This window comes from Macrotis lagotis, chromosome 8 (genome assembly GCF_037893015.1).
Source record: "Macrotis lagotis isolate mMagLag1 chromosome 8, bilby.v1.9.chrom.fasta, whole genome shotgun sequence".
Classification (NCBI taxonomy): Eukaryota; Metazoa; Chordata; class Mammalia; order Peramelemorphia; family Peramelidae; genus Macrotis; species Macrotis lagotis.
The window spans coordinates 146648567-146675973 of record NC_133665.1 but is presented as its reverse complement, the minus strand read 5'-3'; the positions used below and the strand labels follow the sequence as shown (position 1 = coordinate 146675973).

The 27407-nt window shown below is 36.1% G+C and overlaps 1 protein-coding gene across 3 annotated transcripts in view; it reads left to right on the top strand.

Annotated features, from left to right (window-relative positions):
* Nucleotides 1-27407, top strand: part of GRM7 (glutamate metabotropic receptor 7) — a 1085204-nt gene that overhangs the window by 485346 nt on the left and 572451 nt on the right. For all 3 annotated transcript variants that reach the window (XM_074196076.1, XM_074196078.1, XM_074196077.1), the window contains 2 exons: nt 15387-15528; nt 16461-16615. In XM_074196076.1, the coding sequence (XP_074052177.1) occupies nt 15387-15528; nt 16461-16615 (297 nt within the window). The remainder of the gene's footprint in view (nt 1-15386; nt 15529-16460; nt 16616-27407) is intronic.

Sequence of the window (27407 nt, the reverse complement as noted above, 5' to 3'; positions counted from 1 at the left end):
TAAATAAACATATAGACACATAATGCACCAATTAAGACTAGTTAAGAAAAATAACTTTTGGAATCAATCAGAATTTCTTGATGAACCTCATATATATCCATGAAAATCTTGAAATAGCCAATCATAGAAATTGAATGCATTTTTGAGCAACTTCACAAAACTCAAAGTTAACTATTCCATTGCAGAAATATTAGCCATAGGCACAGGTTTCATTCAAAAGATAAAATATAAATTTCCCAATCCCAGGAAAAAAGTCTTCTTTCTCTTTCTTTCTTAATTAATTGACTATGAAACCTCCCAATCAATAGCCTAAGAAAAATGTAGTCATTGCCCAATCCTCCCTGCTCAAACCAGGAAGAAGGCACAGAGGTCCCTTGATTTCCAAAATAAGCTTTTTGGGGAATCTTGCCCTTCCTACAGTAAAGGTTGCATACCTTCTGAGACAAAGGTTTGAGTTTCAAAGTTCTAAAAGAGAAGATTTCCTTTCTCCCTCCCATCCTTGGGGGCAGCAGAGAATGAGAGAGAGCATTTGAAATTACTTGAGTTGTTAACAACAGTACAATTTGGAGTTATTACATTTTTCTGAACAGTAGCCAATACCATTATAAATTATCCAATAGCATGTAACATTTTTTCTCTCAACACAGGAAGTACTGTTAGTGTGTACTTCATGTCTTTCTGGTGCTGGAGCTAGGGTTGTGATGTGTTTGTAGTAGGCTGGAGTGTAGAATTCGTTGTGGCCGCTAGAGTGAATGTCAGGGCCAGTGGCACCTATGAGGAGTCTCTGAAGTTGGTTGTAGGTTTAGGGGTTTAGATTGCACTTAGCACACATAGCCAGGAAGGCAGTGGTGGCCAAAAGGAGAGGCCAGCAGGTATCCTGCATCCCATTCCTGGTGCTGGTACTCAGGCAATGGACTGCCGCTGAGGGAGAAACTCCATCCCCTTATGGTGCCGCCTCAGAGAATTCACTTCCTAACTCAACAATCAAAGAATCCATGCTAATTTTTGCCCCAATTGAAGCAATATATCTCTTCCCCATAATATTGTAGGGAGTCCTTCAACTATGGAAAGGAGTGACAGTCCCTTCTTTATCTTCTTTTCTCTATTTCAAGAGTTGACAAGAAATTTGTTTCCTGTCGAACCCTAATGCCTACTAGATTAGTATAGGCAACTTGTTTAGGCCAAGCCTGTGGCCAGTTCTGTATGGGAACACAGTCTGATCTGCCCCTGTGTCAATCAAGCATAGGAAAGCCATTCCTTCGACTTGGATAACACAAAGAGGTTTTTCTGAAGAAATAGTAGTTGTAAACATAGTTTCATTATTATTTCTCATTTTTGGCCCTTTTATCAACTCCCTTTCCTTCCAATTTATACCAGATCTAGAGAAAACACATAACTGAGCTATAAATTGTTTCTTATTTATGTACCTATCATTATTAGCTTTCACTATTGCAATAATTTCCCCACTCACATACTTTCCTAAAGGTATAAGTATGTATACTCTGGATTTGGTGGAACCAAAATGATTGCAAACTCCTTATCCATTAATCAGAAAGGGTGAATAAGTATTTCAGTAGAAGCATGTGGAGGCACCCTAAATTTCCCAGCACTTTTAACCATGAATAATTTGATATAGGTTGTCTTGTTGTTAAGGCTGCATACTGGTTTTTCTATTCCATTCTCCTGCTGGTCCTGAACCGTCATACCCCATGGTTGTTTTTGAGGGACCCCTGGGAGAGGGCCCTTTTCTCCATTTTTTCCTTGTCTACATTCTGATGCCCAGTGTCCTGCCTTTTTACACTTTGGGTATAGAGTTTTAGAATGATATGCCCTGACCTTTCTGGGTTTAGCTCCTTGGATACTCCAACAGTTTTCTTTAAATGTCCAGGTTTTCCACAAACGAAGCAAGTCTGTTTCTCTTTATGTCCCATGTGCACATTAGCAAATATCCCTTCCATTAATTCTGTATGATACACCTGAGAACCTACTCTGTCACATCTCTGAATCATTTCCTCAATGGTTGCATTCTTTCTAAAGCCAATCATTGCTTTCTGACAATTAGCATTTACATTGGCCCATGCTAATTGTTTTATTAATACATCTATTCCTGCTTCATCTCCTAAAGTTCTTCCTATTGCCTCCTGTAACTGGGCAAAGAAATCTACAAAAGTCTCATAATTTCTTTGTTGGATAAGTGCAAATGGTTCTTTCTTTTCATTTATTATTGGAATACGTCCCCAAGCATTCTTTACACTGGTAGCAATTCTTTAATATGTCTCTAATTCATAATATATTCGGTCTGCATTGTTGAAAAATTGCCCTGTGCCATTTAATTGTTCATAATATGTGGTGGCATTGGGACCTTGTGTATGCCTCAAAGCCATCTGTCTACATTGTTCTATAAACTCCATCATCCAAAAGACAGATTGTCCGGGTGGCAAACATGGTCTAACTATCTGCTTCCAATCATTGGGTATTAATATGGAGTATGCAAGATTATCCAGTTGTAGCAGGACAAAAGGTTATCTTGGCCTGTGTCCCCCCCTCCCCACTGCCTTTGTTAAATCTCTGACTGCTTTTATAACTAACAGATTATGTCTTTGCCTAAGGTTTCCTGGATTAAAAGGATCTGGCTCCTCAATAACAGGATATGACTGAAACTCAGCTCCTAAATCCTCCAAATTTTCTCCTTTTCAGATGGCCTCTTGTAATCTGAAGTTTCTTCATTAGTTGCTTTAGGAATAATCCTAGGCTTTTTTCTTGACAATACTTATTTATTTCTTCTGCCTCAGGCCATGGAGGTAAATACACTTTCCCTTTACCTTCACTTTCCTCCACACCTCCTTGTTCTGACTTCCTTAAGATCTACCCTATGGTAACTTGTTACATCTCTAAAGTCTTTTGCTCCAGGATGTCACCTGGAAGCTTTTTCCTTGTATCTGCTAGTCCTTATCCTAGACTCTGATCAGATAGCCCCTAAATCAGTTTTTCTTGCCTTCCAGTTACTGTTCCAGGTCCATTTGTTATGTTCCTGCCTGCTAGCTTATCCCTTTACTCAGACATTCAAGAGGCAGGAGACAAAGATGGAAATTTCTCCATTTGTTCAACCCCAATCAAATGCTTAAATACCCTTTTTCATTTGCAATCTCAAGGCATTCTCTAATTACAAGTCAAACAATGCCCCGATGCTTGTTGACAACCAGTGTTAAAAGTTTACAACCCTCAACAGTCTCTTACACATAATCATTATTTTTAACTCAAATTTTAATTTTAGGGGACAAGATCAATAATAATACAATTGTTAGGAATAGGAAAATCAGAAAGAAGACAAGGATTGGGGAATGATAATGGTTTTAGTATATATATATATATATATATATATATATATATATATATATATCACATTTAAGGTGGAAATATCCTGTAGTAGGTTCAACATTCTTATGTAAAATTCATAAAGGAGGTAGTGGCAATGTAAATCTAATAGTCATTCTCAGAGATGTGGTTGTTGAAGTTTTGTGAATGAATGGCATTATTAATGAATGAAAGTCTAGAGAGGAGTAATAAGAGAGTCAAAGGTAAACCTTTGAAGAATAGCAAAAGGGAAGGACTCAGGAAAAATATAAGGAGTCAATCAAAGAGACAGAAGGAGTAATGGTAAAAAAAATAAGGAAAGATCAGGTAATTACAGCTTCTCTCAAGCCAAGGGACAGGAGAAAAACCAGGAGGAAGGAGTTATAAATATAGTTGAAAGTTTCAGTTTGGTCAAGGAAACTAGTCCATTGGAATGACAATTAGGATATTTGGTGATCTGGAAACAGTAATTTGGAACCACTGTAATTATTTTATCCCTCTCCACCAAGATCAACCTTTAGGTATTGACCTGGGTTGGGAGTGTAGTGCATCTTAATGAAAGCACTGCTTTAAGACATATAAGCAATTGATCCTAACTGCTGATATTTTTCAAGCTATAGGAGAAAATGGTCACAACAAAAATAAACTAATGTTTGTGTTCTTTTTAAGGGAAAGAACAATTTTGTTTCTGAACTTTTTAAATTAGGGAAAAAAACAACCAATAAAGAAGACATCTCTAGAGTCACAGATTATCACAATTGGGAGGAATACCAGAGGGCATGTTGTCCAATAGCTGCCTGGTTCATCATGCTGCGTTGCATTGAAAAGGGAAGTGGGGAGGGAGGAGAGGTAAACCTTATAAACTTCTTCAAATCCCTCAAAGTGGGTGTTTGAAAGAATGAACCCTGAAGTCAGGACCAGGAACCATGACTGGAAGTTGTAAATAAAGAAATTGTGATTTGATGTAAGGGAAGATGTCCTAATAGGGTTGTTTGAAAGGAAGATAGTCTGTTTCAGGAGGCAGTAGTCTCTGCCTTCCTGAAGATCCCTCTAAGGCTGAATGTGAAGATAATTTGAAGATTTTGTGATTTTTAGAAACAGAGCATCCCATCCCCCCATCATGTCTTAATGATTTGTTGATTCTTAGTGATCAACTCATCACATTATTATTATTATTAATATTATTATTATTATTATTATTATTATTATTATTATTTTGTAAACCCCTTTCTTAAATGCTTATAAATTATATCTCTGTGATATTTAGGAAGACATATGGATTGAGAGGGAGGATCTATTCTACAGATATAGTGGTTGGCCGGAAAATATTTTATGAGAAATATGAATGGGGTTTGCTAGCTATCATAGTCCATGTGAGATACATACCATCATTAGATCCTGAAATAGGAACTTTAGAGCAAAAGGGATGTCACCTTGCCCACATTGTGTTGTATGAAGGATTATTGACCAGATGATACATTTCAATGGCATAGAGGGTGCAGGCAGAATAAATGGCATGGAGATGACTGTGAAGGAATTGGAAACATAGCTTCATGTCTTTGATTCTCAGTTTTGTTATCTGTAAAATGTTGTTAATAAAACCTGCACCATCATTGTATTCAGGTTTTTGTTAAGAAAGTGCTCTAGGGGCGGCTAGGTGGCGCAGTGGATAAAGCACTGGCCCTGGAGTCAGGAGTACTTGGGTTCAAATCGGGTCTCAGACACTTAATAATTACCTAGTTGTGTGGCCTTGGGCAAGCCACTTAACCCCATTTGCCTTGCAAAAACCCAAAAAAAAGTGCTCCGTAGGGCAGAGCCAAGATGGTAGAGTTAAAGGCAGGAAATCTCAGAAACTCTTCCCCAGACCACTCCAAATGCCTTTAAATTATGATTCAAACCAAATTTTAGAGTGGTGCAACTTAGAAATATTGAGTGAAACCATTTCCTGGCACAAGACAACTTGGAAGATCCATGGGAGTGGTCTGTTCTACCAGGGTTGGAAAGGGTCCCAGCACAGCCCAGGCCTTCTTGGTCACTAAAGCAAAGTGGTTCTAGTCATAAAGGAGTAGCCTGTGAGGGGCACTTGGATCCTTGGGGACTCCTGGGTCCCTGGCAGTGGGAATGGTTTTCCAGACCTCTCAGCTCAGGTATTTCCAAAGACAAATTAAAAGATCAGTGGAAAATCTCTACTGCACCAGAATGAGCATGGAGCCCAGGGCAATGCAGTCCTTAGCCCAACTCCAGCTCTGGGAATATGAAGAGGGCCTGTGTAGCCACTGTAAGAGGGTCAGAGGAGACAGCAGAGGTCTCTCCACTATCCCTGAGACAGGACTTGTTGCTTTGCCCATACTCAGATCCAGGGTTCAATCTGTGGCTCTATACTATCATAATAGAGCAGGGACCCTCCTCACAGTTCCAGGGCAGAGGGGAGTGCTTGTGGTCATACCAAGACCAAAGTACTGGTCAGGAAAGCAGTCACAGCCTCTTATAAGACCTTGAAGGAAATGAGGTCCCTAGGTGGGGGTGGGGGTGTCCCTAAAGACAGCTGCAAAAACTCTCAAAAGCCTGAGAAAGTGCATCTTCTACCCTAGAAGAGAGCCCCTCCTTAACAAAATCAAGGCATAGGCTGGGGAAATGAGCAAACAACAGAAGGAAAAACAATCTGACCCTAGGATGATATTTTGATCCCATGAAAGATACACATTCAGGAGAAGACAAAGTCAAAATTTCTGTATCCAAAGATGCCTAGAAAAATATAAATTGATCTCAGGCTATGGGAGAGCCCAAAATAGGTTTTAAAAATCAAGTAAGGGGGACAGCTAGGCAGCACAGTAGATAGAGCACCAGCCCTGGAGTCAGGGTACCTGAGTTCAAATTCAGTCTCAGACACTTAATGATTTCCTATCTGTGTGACCCTGGGCAACTCACTTAACCCCATTGCCTGAAATAAATTTTGAAATTTTTTTTAAAAATCAAGTAAAGGACATAGAGGAAAAATTGTGAAGAGAAATGAGAGTGATGAGAAAAAAATCATGAAAAGCAAGTCAGAAGCTTGTTCAAGTACTTACAAAAAAAATTGAAGAAAATAGTATCTTAAAAAAAAACTTGGATTGAATGGAAAAAAGCAATCCAAAAAAGTCAATGAAGAGAAGAATGCTTTAAAACAGAATTGGTCAGATGGAAAAGGAGGTTAAAAAAATTCTCTGAAGAAAATAATTCCTTAGTTAAGGAAACATGATGACTGTCAGAAATCAAGAAGCAATAAAACAAAATCAAAAGAATGAAAAACCTTAAAGAAAAACTGAAATAATTAAATGGAAAAATGACTGAAAAATACATTCAGGAGAGATAATTTATAAAGCATTGGGCTACCTAAAGTCATAACCAGGAACAGTCTAGACTTCATTTTTCAGGAAATAATCCAGCAAAATTGCCCTGATATCCTAGAAGCAGAGGGTAAAATAGAAATTGCAGAAATCCACTGATTACCTCCTGAAAGAGATACCAAAATAAAACCTTCCAGAAATATTATAGCCAAATTTCAGAACTCACAAATTATTCAAATATAATTCAAGTAATTCAAATATAATGAAGCTACAGTTAGGGTTCCACAGTATTTAGCACCTACTACATTAAGGGCTCATTGGACCTGGAATATGATATTCCAGAAGGCAAAAGAGCTTGGATTATAACCAAGAGTCCACCATGCAGCAAAACTGCTTCAGGGGGTAAGATGGAAATTCGATGAAGTAGAGGAATTTTCAAACTTTCTTGATAAAAAAACCAGAGCTGAACAGAAACTCTGATCTTCAAGAACAGGACTCAAGTGAAGCAAAGAGAAGGTAGATGGAAAAGCCAATTTTGAGGAATTTATTGAGCTGCTTGTATTACTGTATGGGAAGATGATACTGATTACTCATATGAACCTTTTCATTTATTGGGGCAGTTAAAAGAAAACATAGATAAGGTATAGGAGGGAACTGAATACAAAGGAATATATACATATATATATATATATATATATATATATATATATATATATGTTAAGTTTGAGTTAATGGATGGAGAATTGCATCAAATTTGTAAGGATACAAATTATTCCCCAATTGATAAATGGTCAATGGATATGAAAAGACAATTTACAAATGAATGAATTAAAGCTATATATAATTATATAAAAAATATTCCAAATCATTTTTGATTAGAGAAATGCCAATTTGACCTCACACCTATCAGATTGGCCAAGATGAGTAAAAATGATTAATGTTGGAGATTTTGTAGGGGGACTGGGACATTGATCCATTGGTGGTGGAGTTGTGAATGGATCTCACCTTTCTGGAGAACATAATGGAACTATGCACAAAGAGCAATAAAACTGTTCATACTCTTTGGGCCAGCAATTACAATTCTAGGCCTATATCCAGAAGAAAATATAAAAAAATGGGAAAAGTCCCACATGTTCCAAAATATTCATAGCAACTCTTTTTTGTAGTGACAAAGAATTAGAAATTGAGAAGATTCCTAACAATTGGGGAATGGCTAAAAAAGTTATGGTACATGAATACTATGGAATATTATTGTTCTATAAGAAACTATAAATGGTAGAAGTCTAGAGAAGAATGGAATGACTTATGGGATCTGATGCTGAGCTAAGGGAGCAGAACCAAGAGAACAATGTACACATTAACAACAACATTGAGAGAGCTAGGACAACTGTATTAGAATGGATATGGACAATTTGATCACCATCTAATTCCTCACACTGAAAACAACAAACCTGTAAACATGTTTGTCAAAAATATGTATGTACAATACTAACCAGACTGTTCACCACTGGGTGGGAAGGGAGGATGGAAGGAAATTTTGTAACTTAAAAATATACATATGCATATAGATGGAAAAATTAATTGATTTAAAAAATGAAGCTTTTATCACAAGAGGGAAAAAAAAGAAGATGGAGTTAATGAGCAAGAAAGGAATGTACTGGAAGAAAGGGAAAGAAGAGGAAGAATAGGCTAAGCTATTTCATATAAAAGAGGTAAGATAAAGCTTCTGCAATGGAGTAGAAGGAGGAAAGTGAGAGTAGTGGTTCATAGGTAGTGGCTCAGAGATGAAATAGCATATGTACTCAATAGTGTATAGATATCTAACGTACCTTAGAGAAAAAAAAAGGAGAGGGAAGGGGTGGGAGGAGGGATGTAGTTGATAGAAGAGAGGGAATATTGTGGGAGAGGGTAGTCCGATACAACACAATTATAAGGAGGGACAGGGTGAAAGAGAGAGAGAGAGAATAGAATATATGGGGGTGGGGAGGAATAAAATGGAGTAAAATACAGGTAAGAATAGCAACTGTGGGAAAAAAAATTTGAAATAACTTCTCTAATGGACTTATGGTAAAGAATGTGATCCATCCCAAAGACAGAGCTGATGGTATCTGAATACAGACTGAAGCTCATTTTTTTCTCTCATTTTATTTTAATTTTTCACCATATAAAATTAAGATGAAAAGAAAGTTCTCTATAACTTTAGTATTCTAGGTTAATATCAGTCTTGTTCATCTTATCTTTGCTATTATTGAGAGTCTGTGTTGCATAGTACTTAGAGCACTAGACTTGGAAACAGGGAGTTATGTTTTCAATTTCTATCCATAATCTATGAACTATGACTTCTGGGCCCTGAGCAAGTCCCTTAATCTGATTAGCTCTAAGTAGCCCTTTAAGACAGCTAAGTGACAGAAGAGCTGAAAGGGTGGATGACTGGAGGAAATTTCATCACCATAAATTTCCTTCAATCAATGAAATCACAGGTCTAAGACAAAAGATTATTTAAATTCTCTACCCTAAATTTTCTGATAGTAACTAATTCATTGCATCTTTCCTTCTGACAGTTGTCTGAACCTTGGTGAATTCACTTGAATGTTGTGGTTTCTAGTATCACTACAGGAAAATGTATAATTTTTTATTGTTTCTTTTATATTTTTATTCTAAGGTTCCACCCTCTTAAATAACATCAATTAGAGCAGGGATGGGGCAATTTTTTTTTTTTGCCAGGATTTTTTGGATATTTATGCCATTCATGAGCTATATTTGGCCAAATATTTAATTCATCCCCAAAAAGATAATTGATTTATTGAAATTTCAGTTCCAGACTGCAGTTGCTTTGGTAATACCAGACCAATATGGCTTTTGACCTGGAGGTTCCCTACCCTAATGTTGAAGGAGGGGGTGGACTGGGTTGACATTTGACCAATATTAGAATCTTCAGCTATTGCAATAAACATACATTATAATGTGATTATTAGAGAACAACTAGAATGTCCATTTTATAAAATGATTCTTTAATAAAGAAAACATGATAGGGTGTAGTTAGGTGGTACATAGATAGAGCACTGGCCCTGAAGTCAGGAGTACCTGAGTTCAAATCAGGCCTTAGACACTTAATAATTACCTAGCTCTGTGGCCTTGGGCAAAGCCACTTAACCTCATTTGTCTTGCAAAAACCTTTAAAAAAAGAGAGAGAACAGAATGAAAGGTCTATGATATACCAGGATCTGAATAAAAACAATCTTCTCAGTCCTACTCTTTGTCTCCAGTTATGCAAATCTCACACTGCTGATTGTTTTTTATTCCCCAATATGTTTGTATCCTTTAGCAGCTAAAATACCAGTAAATTCTGACTGGATTCATAAGGAGCAGCAAAAGTTTTTATTTTCTGAAGCACTGTATCACATTTTCTTTTAGTATTATATGCTAAAAAAAAAAAATTTGCCAAGAATCCTTATTGCCAGCCAGAAGAAACATGCTGGTCATATGAATATACATATAATTTGTGTTTCACATCTTTATAGATTAGTCATTTTCTTTATGATGAATTAGGACTAAGGGAAAGGAAAGAAAACCATGAGATAGGAAAGAAAAATGTAAGAGAAAATTTTAAAAAGTGAATGTAGTGTTCATTCAGATTCTTTTAAATGGTCTATAATATTGCCCTTTGTGTCTATATACTGTATCCATTTTGACCTTTTTGAATAGGGTCTGAGACATGGATCTAGACTAACTTTTGCCTTACTATTTTCCAGATTTTGCCAATAAATTTGGTTGAATAGTGAGTTCTTATCCCAGAAACTAATGTCTTTGGGTTTGTCATCAATAGACTACTAGTATATCTTTTGACCTATCCACTGGTCATTCACTTTATTTCTTAGCCAGTACCAGGCAGTTTTGGAGACTGCCACCTTATAGTATAGTTTTAGATCTTATAGAGCAAGGTCACCTTCCTTTAAATTTTATTTTTCATCAGTTCCCTTGATATTCTTGATATTTTGTTGTTCCACATATTAATTTTGTTACTATTTTTCTTGGCTTGGTAAAATAGTTACTTGATAGTTTGATTGGTATGACACTAAATAAATAATTTAGTTTGGGTAGAATTATCATTTTTATTATATTAGTTAGACCTAACATGGGCAATTGACATTTTTCCAATTGTTTAGATGTAACATTATTCATGTGAAAAGTGCTTTGTAATAATGGTAATACAGATTTTGAATTTGTCTTGTAATATAACTTTTTCTTACTCTTTCTTTTCTAATTCACCCAAAATCAGAGAGGCAATATATGGAAGAGGCAGAATTTGAAACAAGAGTTTTTTTTTTTAATTTCTTTTCCCTTTTTTTCTTTACCTATACTTTATTTTATTTGTGGTTCCAAATTGTCTGCCTCTTTCCTTCACTTCCTTCTACCTTTAACTTTCTTCCTCTGATATATTGTTATCCCAAACATTTTGGAGATTTGTTGTTCCTTGAACTTAGCACACTATAATGTCTTTGCAATGGTTATGACCATAACTAACTCTTCTCCATATGTGGAAATCCTTAGATTTCTTGAGGCTCAGGCCAGATATTTTCTCCTACATGAAGTATTTCCCCATCATTTTTCCTTCTTATGGTTTTCTTCTTCCTCTTCCAATTTTCATGTGTATACTTCCATGTTTACAAATTATGTTTCACCACTAAAATTGGAGGCATTTTTATGCATTTTATTTTGTTTCACTTTGACTTTATCCTCAATGACCATCATGGTGCCTAATCTATATAACAGGGTCTTTGGTTTATTATCTTGAATTTTAAGTCTGCATGATTTCCTTGGGGAGCTGCTAGAAACTTTTTCTAATTTCACTATCTTATCAATGGCTATAATAGACTAAAATGGACTACAAAAATAAATTTTAAAACTCTTGCATCCTTTTATTTAATGAAATCTTTTCCAGTTGTAAAAATAAAATAACATTCATTATAAAAATTTGATGTCTAAATTCTCCCCTCTTTCTTCTACCCCCTGAAAAGATAAACAATATATCAATTATACATGTTAAGTCATATCATATTCTTTTAAAAATTAAATGTATTAGAATTAAAGCAATATTGGTCTGGATCCATGAATCCACTGAAGTAGAGAACACTCAAAAAAGAAATTCTGTCCACAGACAACACTGATGTATAATTTACAAAGTGGCAAAAGGGTGACTTATACACCCAGTAAGTATAATGGATGGAATGTGGACACCAATCTTCCTGACCTAATGGTTGGCTACTGAAATCCCACACCACAGGGCCTTTCTATTTAGTTAAAAGCATTAAACATAAATTATAAAACTCATGCTTGTTAGTAACTATATTTAAATTAATTAGTATAAATTTACATATCTGAATGGTTCTAGGTTAACATTTCTAGATGATGGGATTATTTATATAACAAAAAGAACTGGATCATGATAAGAGTGTTAAAGAAGCAGTGTTGTTTTTTTCCCCTTATCTGTTACCACTTCTATTTCTCAATTCCATCATTTTTAAGATATTAGTCATTGGGAACTTGTTCATTATCATTAATTCTTCTATTAGTTGATTTTTTTTGCTTGCTGAGGCTCTTGATTGAGCCCACTTGTGGGCAGTTCCACATTGGAGGGAGAAACAATCATTGCTATACAATCAGCAGACCTTCCCAGAATTACTTCTCCTAGTGGGCCACTGGGAGAGTACTGTATCCTTGTGTGATCCAGTACACCCCTCTACTAATCACACTAAATGGAGTTTAATATAATTTGCTTAATCACTCAGTTGTAATTGAATCCTGATGGGAAACTGGGTTTCCATCCAGTACTAGTCCTTTCCTCCGGCTGGGAAGGTGGCAAAGTAGCCATTTCTTTTCCCAAGCATCCTCTGAATAGTTTGAGGAAGGCAATTTGGATTCTCTTTGCTCAAACTCAGAACCAATGATGCTGAACCTTCTATCTTCACTTCATGAAGAATGGGCATGATTTCCATCCTTTCTCAAGTCACAATCACATCACAAGAATGACAGCTTCTCACTGACCACACCCTCTCCAGCTCCCTAAATGTCTTGGATCAAGCATCTGTTTACCAAATACTGAATTTGGGTAATTGTTTCCTGTTGGGTGAATACCTGACTTTCATTAACTTGATTAAGAGAAAAGCAACATCAACTTCTATGTAATCTAGAGCCCCTGGAATGTCCAAGAAGCTTTGGTGGTAAAGGAATAATCAAAGGATAGTATCAGTTTTGGTTATCAGTTATCTTCCCATGATGCAGAAGGTTCTCAGGCTCTACATTTGCCAGGTATACTCAGGTCAGCAGAATAAAAAACATTGGTTAGTATGATCCAATGCAAAGTCCATTAGGTAGCCTAACCACATGGACAGAGAGAGAGAGAGAGAGAGAGAGAGAGAGAGAGAGAGAGAGTTAAGTTATATGACCAGGTGAATTGAGGACTAGAGTTCATACCTTTGTAGCAGACTTACTGGATTTTGGCAATGAGACAGTTGGTACAAGTTGAGGCATCAGAACTTAGTAGTGGGGAAGAAATGAAGCAGAGAGAAAAGGGGAAGAGGAAAAAGGTAGAGGGAAGGAAAGAGGGAGAAAGAGAGAGAAAGAGCAGGAGAGAGAGTGAGAGTGAGAGAGCAAGAGTGACAGAGAGAGAGAGAGAGAGAGAGAGAGAGAGAGAGAGAGAGAGAGGAGAAGGGAGGGGAGAGAATTAGGGGGAAATATTTATTAATTGCCTCTTGTGTGCTAGGTGCTTTTCAAATACAATCCTACTTGATCCTTTTAACAGCCCTACAAGAGTAGGAGCTATTATTAACCTTCATTTTGCAATAGAGGCAGATGGAAGTTGAGTAACTTCCACAGGATCACACATTAATTAAGAAGCTGAACCTGGAATAGAATTCAGATCCTTCTGACCACATCTATTGTGTTATATAGATGACTCTAAAGGAAGTAGGGAAAGTGATACACAGAAGTAAAGGAGGGAAGAAGGGGATGGGATAAAGGAAAAGGGAGATAAGATGGAGAAAGTGAAAAGAAGAGAGAATAAGAGAGAGAAGAGGGTGGAGGAGGAGGGGCAAGATGAAAAATAGAGAGAGCATGGAGTATGTGTGTGTGTGAGTGTGTGTGTGAGTGTGTGAGTGTGTGTGTGTGTGAGTGTGTGTGTGTGTGTGTGTGTGTGTGTCTGTCTGTGTGTGTGTGTCACATTGATGGTGGGAAGGTGACATAGATGGCAGCCAAAGGAAGCCAATTTCTCAGTGGCTTAACTATATCATCTGAAACTCTGCCCAGGTTCATAGACCTTGTGTGTAGCTTGTTTCTTGCCTCTTTCCCAGGAAAATAAAGTTCCTTGAGAGAAGAAATTGTTCAGTTTTTGACTTTCTGTCCTAGTACAATTTCTATGCTGTACTAGAGATGAGTTCGTTGAATTAAACTGTAATTGATACTTTGTTTAAAAATTAATTTATCTGGGGCAGCTAGGTGGTGCACTGGATAAAGCACGGGTCCTGGAGTCAGGAGTACCTTGGGTTCAAATCCGACCTCCGACACTTACTAATTACCTCGCTGTGTGGCCTTGGGCAAGTCACTTAACCCCATTTGCCTTGTAAAAACCTAAAAAAAAATTAATTTATCCTACCCCAGAATGAATTTCCACATTCTCTTGAGTTTTCTTTATTTCCTCAGTCATTCAAAGACATAGATGTATAACAGTCAACTATCATTTCTTTATTATTGTAATGAAGTGGGTGAATATAACCTGAGTAACCCTACCCCCTCTAGAGTAATAAATAGATCTAGAAGAGGCAGCAGAAGCTTCAGTGGAGAAAAAGCTGGAGCAGTCTAAGAGTCAAAAACACCTGGGTTCACCAACCTCTGACCAAAACTGGTTATATGACTCCAGGGAAGGCTATTCTCTTTTCAGGGCTCCCTAGGCAACTGTAAATGGCATATCTGATGAACATCTGAATAGGGACAGGTCCTGTTTCCTCTCTACCTTTTCAATGGCATTTCTATCATATTTTGGGATCTTCAAGAAATTTTAGATATCTCTTGGCAACACCCCTAGGAGGCAGCATCTTTACCAAATTTCATTGAAGCACACAGAAAATCACCTGGCCACAGTCATAACACAGTCAATATAACTCAGTCAATGTTGAAGATACCATTGGAAGCTGCTTTTGTCTGCATTTTGTGTTTTCTATCTACCACCCTGTACCCTCTTTCCCATCTTGGCTTTTTTTTTTGGTTTTTTTTTTTTTTTTGGTCTCAGCTCTCATTCCCCTAAACTAGTTTTCATTCCTGTGCCCTGGTACATTTAGACATTTGTAATTACACTGCAGAAACAATGAGATTGTGAAGCAGGGGTCCAAGGTTGAGTGGTTCAGAATACTGTGTGATAACTGATGACTTCATTAGGGTTGTCACTAGAAATACTTTGTAATCAGGGACTTAGAAAATATCTTTCCTCTTCCCATTCTAATCATTATTATTATTATTATCTCTCTCCCAGTTTTTTATTGACAGTTTTCTTTTCTCTTCTCTTCTCTCGTGTCTTTTACTCTCTTCATCTCTCTTTTCTGTTTGTGTCTCATCTCCCTGTCTCTCTCTTTCTCTCTCTCTGCTCTCTATTTTCCTTCTTTTTTGACTCTGTCTCTGTCTCTGTCCCTGTCTGTCTTTCTCTTCTCCTCATAGGTGGACTCTGCATTGCTCAGTCAGTGAGAATCCCTCAAGAACGGAAAGACAAGACCATTGATTTTGATAGAATTATCAAACAGCTCTTGGATACTCCCAACTCCAGGGCCGTGGTGATTTTTGCCAACGATGAGGATATAAAGTAAGGATGACTGATGAAGTGTGTTAATATGCATGTGACAGCTTCCAGAAGATGGCAGATCAGGATAAAGGCACCAGTGGGAAAAAGGGAGTATTGAATCAAAGCTATTATTACATACTGACAAAGTCAATATATGCTTTCTAAGCTGCATACTTAATGTTAGAAAATAATGCAAGGCACAGCAGGTTGCTATCATTCATTCTGGAATCCTCCCCACCTCTTATTAGTAAAAATTCTGTGTCATATATTTAAAAAAAATTGAAAACCCTTGGAGATTCTATGCTTAGAAATATGAAACACTAGAAGACTTTTTATCTATTGTTTTAAAGGTTTTATGTCTAAAAACAAATGTTTGAAATTCTACAATAAAGTTATGTTTATTTTTTAAATTTAATTTTGGGGTTCAATCTTAGACATTTGCATGAGACTCTGGTCACTACTCAAGAGTTCTATACAGTTCTATAGCTAAATGAGGGGTGGACTATCTTCTATTTTTCAGATTTGAAAGACAGTACAAAATATGTCTTGCCTTACATAAAGACATAGAGTATTGAGTAATCACTAGTGTGAGTAATAGGGTGTGATGATGGGGGGAAAAACATGGAGAAGGTTTTTCTGTCATCAGGAAAGTTGCATGCCACCTCATCAAATAAGGAAAAAAACTAAGAAGTTGTTTCTAGGCTCCATGAAACCCTAGTTTATAAAAAGCCCCAAATCTCTAACTCCTATCATGAGTTGATCTGCCTAAAACTATTTAAAAGGTATTTGTTTTAAGGTTCTAAGGCACTCTAGAAGTGATTCTTAGAATTCAGCAATCCTGTTTTTGTCAGACATTGACTAACTTAGGTATTATAGCTGATTGAACTGAATTAAAGCATTCATGTTTGTTTCAACTTTTCCATTAATCCCTAGTGCTCTACTCTTCTCTACAGACAGATCCTGGCAGCAGCCAAAAGAGCAGACCAAGTAGGCCATTTCTTATGGGTAGGATCAGATACCTGGGGCTCCAAAGTGAACCCGTTGCATCAAAATGAAGATATAGCTGAAGGAGCCATCACCATTCAGCCAAAGAGAGCCACAGTAGAAGGTAAGAAGTGGATTTCTCAGTGCTGGTTCTGCCACTCCATTGGAGCCAGGAGGGGCCTGGGAGCATTTCTTAGTGGCTGCTCAGTATGATGTGGGCAAAAGCAGGTGAATAAACCCATGACTTTATGGCTCATATATTTATTCATCAGCATTTCAAGTTCAACATCTGTGAAACACAAATGAGGTCATGCACCTTCTCTGTGCCTTCTCTGAGTTGATCTTCCTCTTTTCAATGAACTCTATTATTTTCCCAATGGTAGAATTATTAGCATACATTTTTTTCTAATCTTACCACAGGAGTTTTCTGATAGTATAATATTACAGTTAATATGAAGAGAAATAACAATAAACTCACACTCTTATGTGACTGAGATGCCTTATCTGAGAGAATAAATTCCCTTTGTAATTTATCTATTACTTTCCTAGCAGGATAACTCTGGGAAATGTTTTCCCCCATTACCTCTCAAGGTCCCTTACAGCCCTGTGAGCCGGTGATTACATAGCATATCACCCTTTTCAGGAGCCGACATTCATCGCATCCCTGTAAGCTTTTGAGTCCTCTGCCTTCTTGGCAGCCCCAGGGACCTTCCAAAAAGAGGGGGGTGGAGGGAAATCTAATTGGCATCCTTCTGGGTGAGCAAAACTTGCTGATTGCAATTTATGTTCTCGTTTAATTTGAAATGAAAAGTTCTTTCAAAAGTAGACACTATGTAAAGAAAAAGAACTCCTCCATGGGTACCCAGCTTTGTATTTCTTTTTGTTATGCTTTGTCTCCAAAGGCTCCCCGGAACATGCTTCTCACATTAAAATGAGCTCTTGCTTCTCATTCAAAGAGGATCAAATATTTGCATTCCTTTTTGCTCTGTCTCCACTCCAGCCTAATTAATTATTCTCTCTAGAATGCTGGATGCCTGGTCTGTGTAGGCTTTTGGAAAGCTCAGGTGGCTTTTCTCAGCTTCCTTCTTATGCTTTTTGAGTTTATAAAAACAATCCTCTCAGTCACTTTAGTATTAGCTTCTACTGAATTTTATAGGATTGTGAATCTAGAAGAAAAATTCTTTACCTTTTTTTAATAGACCCATTTCACAAACTGAGAAAACCTATGACCACTTTCTCAGAATAATGTGCCTTCAAGTCATAAAATAAAATACATAAAATTGCAAAGAAAGTCAGTTATGTTGTAAATGTAGTTTTCAGATTTTTTTAAAGGGAAAAAATCATTGACTCCAAGTTTAGATGCCCTATTCTAAAGTTAAAAGACAACTCAAAAGCCATTTAAGATCACAGTGTGATAATAACAACAGCGATGGTGACAAGGAAGACAGCTAAAACAATAGCAGCTATGGGCTTCCATATTTGTAAATCATTTTATATATCCTAAGTCCAATAGGTAGGTGACTCAGTAGATATAACCTACAACTAGTAGTCATGAAAATCTGAGTCTGAGCCCTTGCCTCAGACATTAACTAGTTTGTGACCCTGGGCAAGTCACTTAACCATTTATATTTTTCAACTATAATTGAGCATTATCATAGAGCCTCTTTCACAGGGGTATTGTGAGGATCAAATGAGTTATCACAGGTAATGTGCTTTGTAAATCTTAAAGTTCTATATAAATGGTAGCTGCTATTATCATTACTACCCTCCTCATTCTTCTATTATCTCTTCATCTTCACAACAATTCTGGGAGGTCATTCTTACTTTATGGATAAAGAAATAGCCTCTGAGATGTGAAAGGACTTGGTTAAGGTCACACTAGGCAGGATAGGAGAAAGGATTTGAAGTCAAGTCTTCTTACCAAACCCATCTCTTTGTCTACTAAATTTCCTGAACCTAGATTTAGAGCTAGAAAAATTAGAGGCCATGTAGATCAGTCCTTCCCCTCCATTTTTACAGATGAGGAAACAGGCTCATATTGGCTAAGTTTCAGAAGTGAAATTTGAATTTTCGTTCTCTGACTCCAGATTCACTATTCCAAAGTGATGACCTTTTGAAAGATCTTTTTATCCCAAGGTATGAAATTATATATAGTAATAGATTTGGAATTGGAAGGGACCTTAGAGGCCAGGCCTTGGGAAGAGTCTTGTCCAAAGTCTGGCAAGTACTAAGTAACAAAGTTAGAATTTAAAACCAAGTCTCCTAACTTCAAATCTGGAATTGTTTCCCACTCTACTGTATTATCTCCTAGAGATGGTTTCATGCCTAGAAGTCCCAGACTAGCATCTCTCCCAATAATGATGGTTACAAGAAGTAGATGCAAGGTATCTTTGGTCTTCTACCTCCTTTTCTTCATATCAGGGGTTCTTAAACTTGTTATTTCTTTTGTTTATTTAGAAAGCACTTACTAATGATAGACACAGTAGATAAAATGGGAAGCAAGAGAGTCTTTGATCTTTCTAATGGAAATTCTGTATTTTATCCTGGATGTCTTTGGAACTAATTGAGAAGGGTGTGACAGTAGGTATATCATAGTTGGGCCTCTATTTTAAGAAAATCATTTTGGTGCATAAATGAAAGATGAATGAAATCTTGTGAATTATAGTGGATCCTTTCTCAGATTAATGTTTTAAAACACATCCAACAAACTATATAGAATAACAAAGAAAACAATTTTATTGACAATCATTTATTCCAATATTTAAAAAATAGACAGTTCATGGGTCCTAGGTTAAGAATTTCTCCTTTGGCTGACATTTTCCCGCTTTAGGTATGACACAATGCTTCTGCTAATAACTGCTTACTAGTGTGTCTTGACTTCATGATCCCCACTTAGAAGACTTCAGTTATCTTAGCGTGTGGTTCTCAAAGGTAAATAAAAAGAACATGAGCTGTTTTTAGCATCTCCTACTAAGCTAGGTTCTCTAAGGATGGGTTTCATCATGGACTTCAGGTCTATCATTTGAGGAGTATCCTGGCTAACAAAAGGAAAATTCATCATTTTGGTGGCTACAGATGAATGAATTGTTCAATCTCAGTCATTCTTAAAAACTGTCATCTAGATTGTTGAGAGACTGGAATTGCTATCAGTGACAAAATAACCCACAAAATGGGATCAAAAGATCAAAGTTCTGGATTGTGAAAAAAATTTAGAAGCTAGCTAAACCATTACCCTAATTTTGCAGTGGAGGAAACTGAAGTTCTAAGAAATTAAATAGTGTGAGAAAAGATTTTTGAATTTAAGTCCTTTGCCTTCAAACAAATCCTTGAAGTGAATAAGTATCAACTAAATAATCCCAACATTATTTCACCCAAGGACTCCTTTTTTAAATAAGGAAAAAAAACACAGACACTACCAGATAAGGACAAGGAAAGGAATCATGGAAAGGTCTCCATTTACATCTTTGGCTGTTTAGTGTTCATGGGAGCGCCAAGGAATATCTCAAAGCTTGGCAGTGCTATTTTATTTCCTGAGCCAAAACACTTTTATAATTTTTAGTTTTCCTGCATTGTCTGATGAGCCAAGGAATCCCTGGCATCTTCTTCTCTGCGTTGTCCCATTAACCCAGGCATTCAATAATCATCTCCAGCTCTGAATAGCTCTACTGAGAGAAAAAAGTGCCTATGTCTATGTCAACTGATTGCCCTCCAAATCATTCTACCTCTTGGGGGTTGGATGGCTTTAGAATGGGCAATCCTCTGACTGGGGACAGGTCAGTGTCTTTTTATCTTTTTCATCATGGTAAGTATAGCTGGAATTTCAAAGTTTGTTCCAATGGCCTTCCTTATTGATGATGACTTTCAAATGATTCTGTGAAGAAACTTGGCTTCTGCTATAATTTTGAAATACCTAAATACATATAAATATGTAAATATACAGATATGTGTGTGCCCACACACATGCAGTTGGAATGGAATAAACATGAGTGAACCTGTATAACATCCATTTCTGACCTCTTACGTTTCTTTATTATTTGGATTTTTCATGTTCCCCTTCCCCTTCTTTCTCCCCTCACTTGCTTTTTTAGCTTCCTTTTGTTTTTTTCTTCCCCATGATAATGTCAGCTCCTTGATTATAAAGATAATCTTTCTTTTTTTCATATTTGTATCCCTGATGCTTAGCACATTACCCAATATATAGTGGGTGTTTAATAATTGTTTATTTGTTAAAATTTTTTTTCACAGTGTCAGTGAATCCAGAATGGGCATCTTCTCTTTCATTATCCCACATGCCTGTTTCTTTCCCTGGCCTTTTGGGGGTCCTTGTGAAATTAATGCTATGTCTAGGTGCAAAAGAAAGACCCAGAGATTCCAACTTCTGAGATAAGAACTCACTCTTCAATATAAGCTACAGGAAAAACTGGAAGATAGTATGGCAGAAAGTAGGCCTAGACCAACATCACACACCTTATACCAAAATAAAGTTGAAATGGATACAGGAATTAGACATAAAAGGTAATAGTTTAAGCCAGTTATGAGAACAAAGAATAGTTTACTTGTCAGACCTATAAAAGGGGATCAGTTTAAAAAGACCAAAGAAGAGATAGAAAGCATTATAAAAGACAAACTGGATAATTCTGATTACATTAAATTAAAAAAGTTTTTGCACAAACAAAATCTTTCTAAAATAGATAAAAAGAAATCCATTGTTGGTATAGTTGTGAACTGATCCAACCTTTCTGGAGAACAATTTGGAATTATGCCCAAAGAGCAATAAATCTGTGCATAACCTTTGATCCAGCAATACTACTATTAGATCTATATCCTAAAGAGATCACAAAAAAGGGCAAAAGCCCCACACGTTCAAAAATATTTATGGTGCTCTTTTTATAGTGGCAAAGAATTAGAAATTGAGGGGATGCTAATCAATGGGGAATGGCTAAATAAATTGTGGCATATGAATGTGATGGAACACTATTTTTCTATAAGAAATCAATATGGACAGAACTTTAGAAAATTCTGGAACGTCTTACATGAATTGTTGGGGAGTGAAAGGACCAGACACAGAAGACTATTATACATACTTACAGCAACATGGGATGATGATCAACTATGATAGATTTGTTCATTTCAGAAGTATAATAACAAAGACAATTTTAAGGGAATTGTGATGGAAAATGTAGAATCAAAGTTGACTTTGCAAAACATGATTGGTAAAAACTACTGTAGTATTTAGTTTGAAAAATAAATATATACAAAGAAAAAATAAATGAATGCAATCTCAATCTCCTAACCTCTCTGACATGCTTGCTCCTTGTACTTATATACATATGGAGAGTTCATAGTCTCAAGAGTTTCTTGAAAGGAGTCCTTCAACCTCCTATGCCCAGAACACTGAGAACAGCACAGCTTTTGAGAGAGATCTGGCTGTAATTATTAACTTAGACATTTATTATCTGCGACCCTAGGAAAGTCACTTAAATAGTTTGATCTTCAGTTTTTTCAGCTACAGGATTATAATAATTGTATTCTCTATCATATATGTTTTCTGGAAGGAAAGTTCCTAAACTTTAAAGCACTGTTTGTACTAGTGGTGGTGAGAGTAGTTGTTGGGGTGGTAGTAGTAGTAGTAGTAGTAGTAGTAGTAGTAGTAGTAGTAGTAGTAATAGTAGTAGTAGCAGCAGCAGCAGGAGTAGTATTAGTAGTAATCCATTATGAATGATTATATGATAGAGTGGATGAATATTAGACTGGAAATCAGGACACCTCTATCTAATATTAGCCCTGTCAACAACTGATTTATATAAACTATATATATATATCTGAACTTGGTTCTATCATTTATAAAATAAGAGATTTAAAGTGAATTTCTAATATACTTTCCCCATATAATCCATGTTGCCTTATTCTACCTAGTGATGAATCATATTAATGAAGAGGGAAAGGAACAGAGACTATATGGAGCTGATCATTGATGGCATTGTTCTGTCCTGTGAATCAAAGGGAGACTCATAGAAAGTATGATATGACTCAGTGCAGTCTTCCATAACTCAACATAGTGTATTGAGTTGAAAAGTTCTACAGATAGGCATTTTTTTTGTAAATAAGGATAATGTGCTTTTATAAATGTGGATTTCAGGAATGTTTTTTTGGGGGGTAGAGTGTAAATGTTTAAAAATTGACTCTCCAAAAAAAATACTCATGGCACACTCTAGTTTAATCTGAATTACTAACATTTTTTCTGTCACTTTCCTCAGTTTAAAAATCAACAAAGCAATAAATCAAGCCATCCATTTGTAGTAATTATTTGTTTCTGAGAAAAAAAAGCCAAAAATCTACAGAACCCTTTCTAACTGTGTCCAGTAACCTCCACCCCAAGGGAAGATGAAGTCTACCTTTCTCCTCAACCAACAGAGAAAGTTGTTATGTCTAGTTCTATATAAATGTCTAGTTCTAAAGGAATCCCATTTCTTAGGATATAATTCCCTTGAGTGGGGGGGACTGTCTTTACTTGATCCTTTTATCCTCTATAGTTAGTATTGTACCTTCCACTATTAAGCTCTTAAAAAATATTTGGTGGATTGATTGATTTCTCAATTTTTCCAGCCTCTAGTGAGAAATCTTTAAAAGTCCCTTAGCAAGCATTGCCTGAACCACATGCTTAGCACCAGTCACATATTTGATTGTGGTGTTAATTATTTTTTATGTGCATTAAACATAAAGTTGTAAGAATGTTTTTCAGAGGCTACTTGAGGAATCAGTCTTTTAATTATTTTCTAATTAGATTTCAAACTCCTGCATGTAGTATGTGATTTCATTTCATGTATAGTGATAGCCAGAAGTTTCTACTTTTGTTGCGTCACCCTGAATAGGAACCTGTGACTTGATTCATGTTATGTGAAAATAATGACTCAAACTCTGTCCCAATTTCACATGCAATGTGTGAAATGCAAACACATTATGATTCATTATGGGTCATGAATGACAATAATGACGATGCTGTGCTAAGTAGCACAGTGAATAGAGTATCATACAAATCTAGTCTCAGACACTTACTAGCTGTGTGAACTTGAACAAATCATTGAATCCTTTTTACCTCAGTTCCTCATCTGTAAAATGAGCTGGAGAAATAAATGGCAATACCATTCCAATACCTTTGTCAAAAAAATTACAAATGGAATCATGAAGAATTGGACATGACTGCAAATTACTGAGCACAAACAAGTTCAAGAAAATGCAATTTCAAAGTTGAAAATGAAAAAGTAAGACTAATTAATACCTACTGTATCAGATTTCTACACATTGATGGACATCAGCTTTCCCTCTATCTTTGCAAAAGAAATATGCATTCCATGTGGTAATAACTAAAAGATTTATCTGTATAATATTCTCTAACATTTGAACCTCTAATACATTGTAATCATCTCACTTTGAGTTTGCATCATGGTTCAACCACTCATAAGTTGTTGAATAAGTCGTGTTACTTCCTTGGGATTCACTTTCATCATCTATAAAATGAAGGGTTGGATTAGACAGTTTTAAAGATCCCTTTCAGCTATAACTTCACTATGTTTCTATACATGAACAAAGGAATGAATGAAAAAAATGAAAAAATAAGCAATTTTTATATGCAAGTGTTGAGGATAAAGTAAAGTAAAGGAAGACAATTTTTTTGTCCTTCATTTTTTTGAAGAAGACCACAACACCAGGGAGGTGATACCATAACAAGTACATGAATTGGATTGAGTGATGGGGGCTTGTGCTAAGTCACTAAACTCACTTTCTCACCCAGAGCTCTCTGGGTCCAATGGCCAGATATGAATCAGAATGACTGGAGATGGAACTAGATGTGAGGCAATCAGGATGAAGTGACTTGCCCAAGGTCACATAGTGTCAGAGATTGGATTTGAACTTCCTTTCTCCTGATTTCAAGACTATTGATCTATTTACTGCCCCATCAAGCTGACTTTAAAGGATGACAGAACCTGCTTTGAAAAAGCTTAGGCTTTAATGAGGCAAACAACAGAAATTGGAAGTTTTGCTTGTTGATCCTAAGAAAGTTTCATATTATGAATGAGTGCTTTTCTGTAGAAATGGGGAAAAATGACTCGAGGTCCAAGAGAATAAAATATATTTAATGAATTTAAATTTCAGGTGGACTATATTTTTGGTGGAAATGATCTTTATTTGTTATCTAGTCATTATGTAATCAACTTGAGAAGATAAAATAAGCTCAGTGAATAATATAAATCAAACATTTATGAAACATGGAAACATTTTAGAGAAATATGGTATTTCTTTATGTATTATAAGTACATCAAACCCTGTCATCCTTTGAATCTTCAGTATGGAAATTTGGAAGGACAAAAGAGAGGATACATGAAATGATTTTCTACAGGATATATTTTTTGTATTTCTTTTAAAATTGTTGATATATTTTTATACTATCTGTGTCTTTTAATATAACCTTTCTTCTTACTCTATTTAATCATGTCTTATAAGAAAGAGAAAAAAATAAATGGAAAAAGCAGCTCAACAACAAACACACTACCTCTCCTCTTTGTGCCTAACTTTCTCCTTTGTCTGGAATACTCTGCTTCCCACCTTGCCACCTCGGCATTATAATTTCTCCATGACTTCTTTTCTGGCACCTTTTCTATTGCCTTGCCTTTCATCTGCTCTGCAATAACCTTGTATAAACTTAGTTATTTATGTTATCTTCCCCATTAGATTGTATATTCTTTGAGGTTAGGGACGTTTTTACCTGGTTTCCTCATTCATTATATCACCAGTGCTTATCAGAATGCCTACCACATGATAAATGTACCTTAAATGATTACTAATTAACTGACTTCAAAATGCATTTTGTAAATGACAGTTTTTTAGCATTGGAAGATATCATATAGATAATCTTATCCCTTGTGCTTCTTAGGATATGCAAGTCTCTCTTCTAGAATTTCTCAAGGGTGATTAGGTTTCTGCTAAAAACATTTGAATAGAAGCTCCTTAAATGCAGGAGATGTTTTACTTTTGTGTTTGTAAACCCAATGTTTGACATAAAGTAATCCCTTTATAGATGCTTGCTGATTGTTTTTCCTATCGTAAAAGGAAACCCAACGTAATTTTTACCTTTCAATCTTAATGATATATTTCAAGAAATATTTGAATTAAATGGCTTTGAGTGTCAAATTTTTTCTAATTTTATTTAGGCCTTTGTATTTGATCCAGGAAATGATATGTAGCCACTGGAATTCATTAAGTGGTGGATGACATAGTCAGATAAAGACTCTTAAGAAGATCACTCTGATAGCTATTGTAAACTTGACTAGAATAAGAAGGAGCTTAAATCAGGGAGTCCAAAAGGAAAACTGTTGCCATAGTGTAAAGGGGGGAGCACCTTCCCAGAAAAGGTGAGATTTATTTAGGACCGAGCATGAGAAAATAAGTAGAATTTCCAAATGTGAAGCAAGGGAGGGAAGATGTTTCAGATGTAGGGAGCAATGAGAGTAAAGGAAACAGAATAGTTTGAGAGATTAAGAGGAGACAATCCAAAATTCAGTTTTAGTAAAGATAAGACTTTGTGGAGGGGAGATAAGGCTGGAAAGAGAGTATGGTCTTAGAATGTGGAAGGATTTGAATCTTAACAATTTAAGTATTCTTCAATAGTGTCTCTGGAGTCACTGAAATGTTGGAAACAAAAAAAATATGTTGACATGAATTCATAAAAATGATTATATAAAGCATAAATTGGAGAGATGAGAGAATAAATAACAAAAGAATGCTTGGAAACAATTATAGACAAGGTGGAGATTAATGAGAACAGACATTAGAGTAGTGAAAGTAGGGAGAAGGGAATTAATTCAAGAGATGTCATGAAGGAATCATCAAAAGACTTTGCAATAAATTGAGAAAAAGAAGAAGTAGAGTTAGGCAGAAATATGATAATGAATGGTGTTACCATTGACAAAAAAGGGGTTATGGCAGGTACTGCAGAGTTTTTGAGTAGGGATAACAAGCTTTATTTTAGACACATTGAATTTAGCATGCTAGTAGCTAGGTCCATCAGGAGGAAGGTCCATGCTAAAATGTGGAAGATATCTGCCCAGGGAGGATTGTTAAAAGAACTCAGTTGAATCAGAATGTGAAAAAGAAAGAACAAAGGCTAAAGTAGAACTGTCTCATTATAAGTAAGGAAGAAAGCAGAGATAGTACCAAGAAAGAATAATAGTCAGACAAGGAGGAGAATAGAAGGAGAAAGGGAAAAGAAAGTGTTACTGTGAAACCAAGGGTTGACAAAGATAGGTAACTAGCTGCTTCCCAGACTCCTTTTTAAAGACAAGGATGGGGACTTTGCCCCAAGAGAATTGGAAATTTCAGTGCATTCCAAGCTGTCCTCCTAAACCAAAAGATTGAATAACCCTATCCTGGGTAGACTTCTTTCAAAAGATGACTTTTTCAATATTCTCTGAAAGTTAAAAAATAAAACAGAACAAAGCAAAACAAAAAACCCCAGCACTTTGCTGCTCCCTAAGCTTGGCATTCCATCTCTTCTTCCTTTGTCATTCTATAGCCTATCCCCTTATATTCTGAAGATCCTAATTCCTTGAAGTTTCAATTCATATGCCATATATTATAGGAAATCTTTCCTGACTTACCATAGTTGTTAGTACCCTCTTTTTCCTTGAAGTATTATGCATATTTATATGTTTAGATAATGTGTGTTCACAAGTATGCTAATAATCCTTATAGCTAGCATTAGTATCATGCCTTAATATTTGCAACATATTTTACAGAAATTATCTCATTTTATCTTCACAAATACACTGGAAAGGAGGTGATATTATGATCTCTAAATTTTAGAGAAGGAACCATAGATTCCAAGAGGTTAAGTGATTAACTTAACCTGTGTTAAGTGT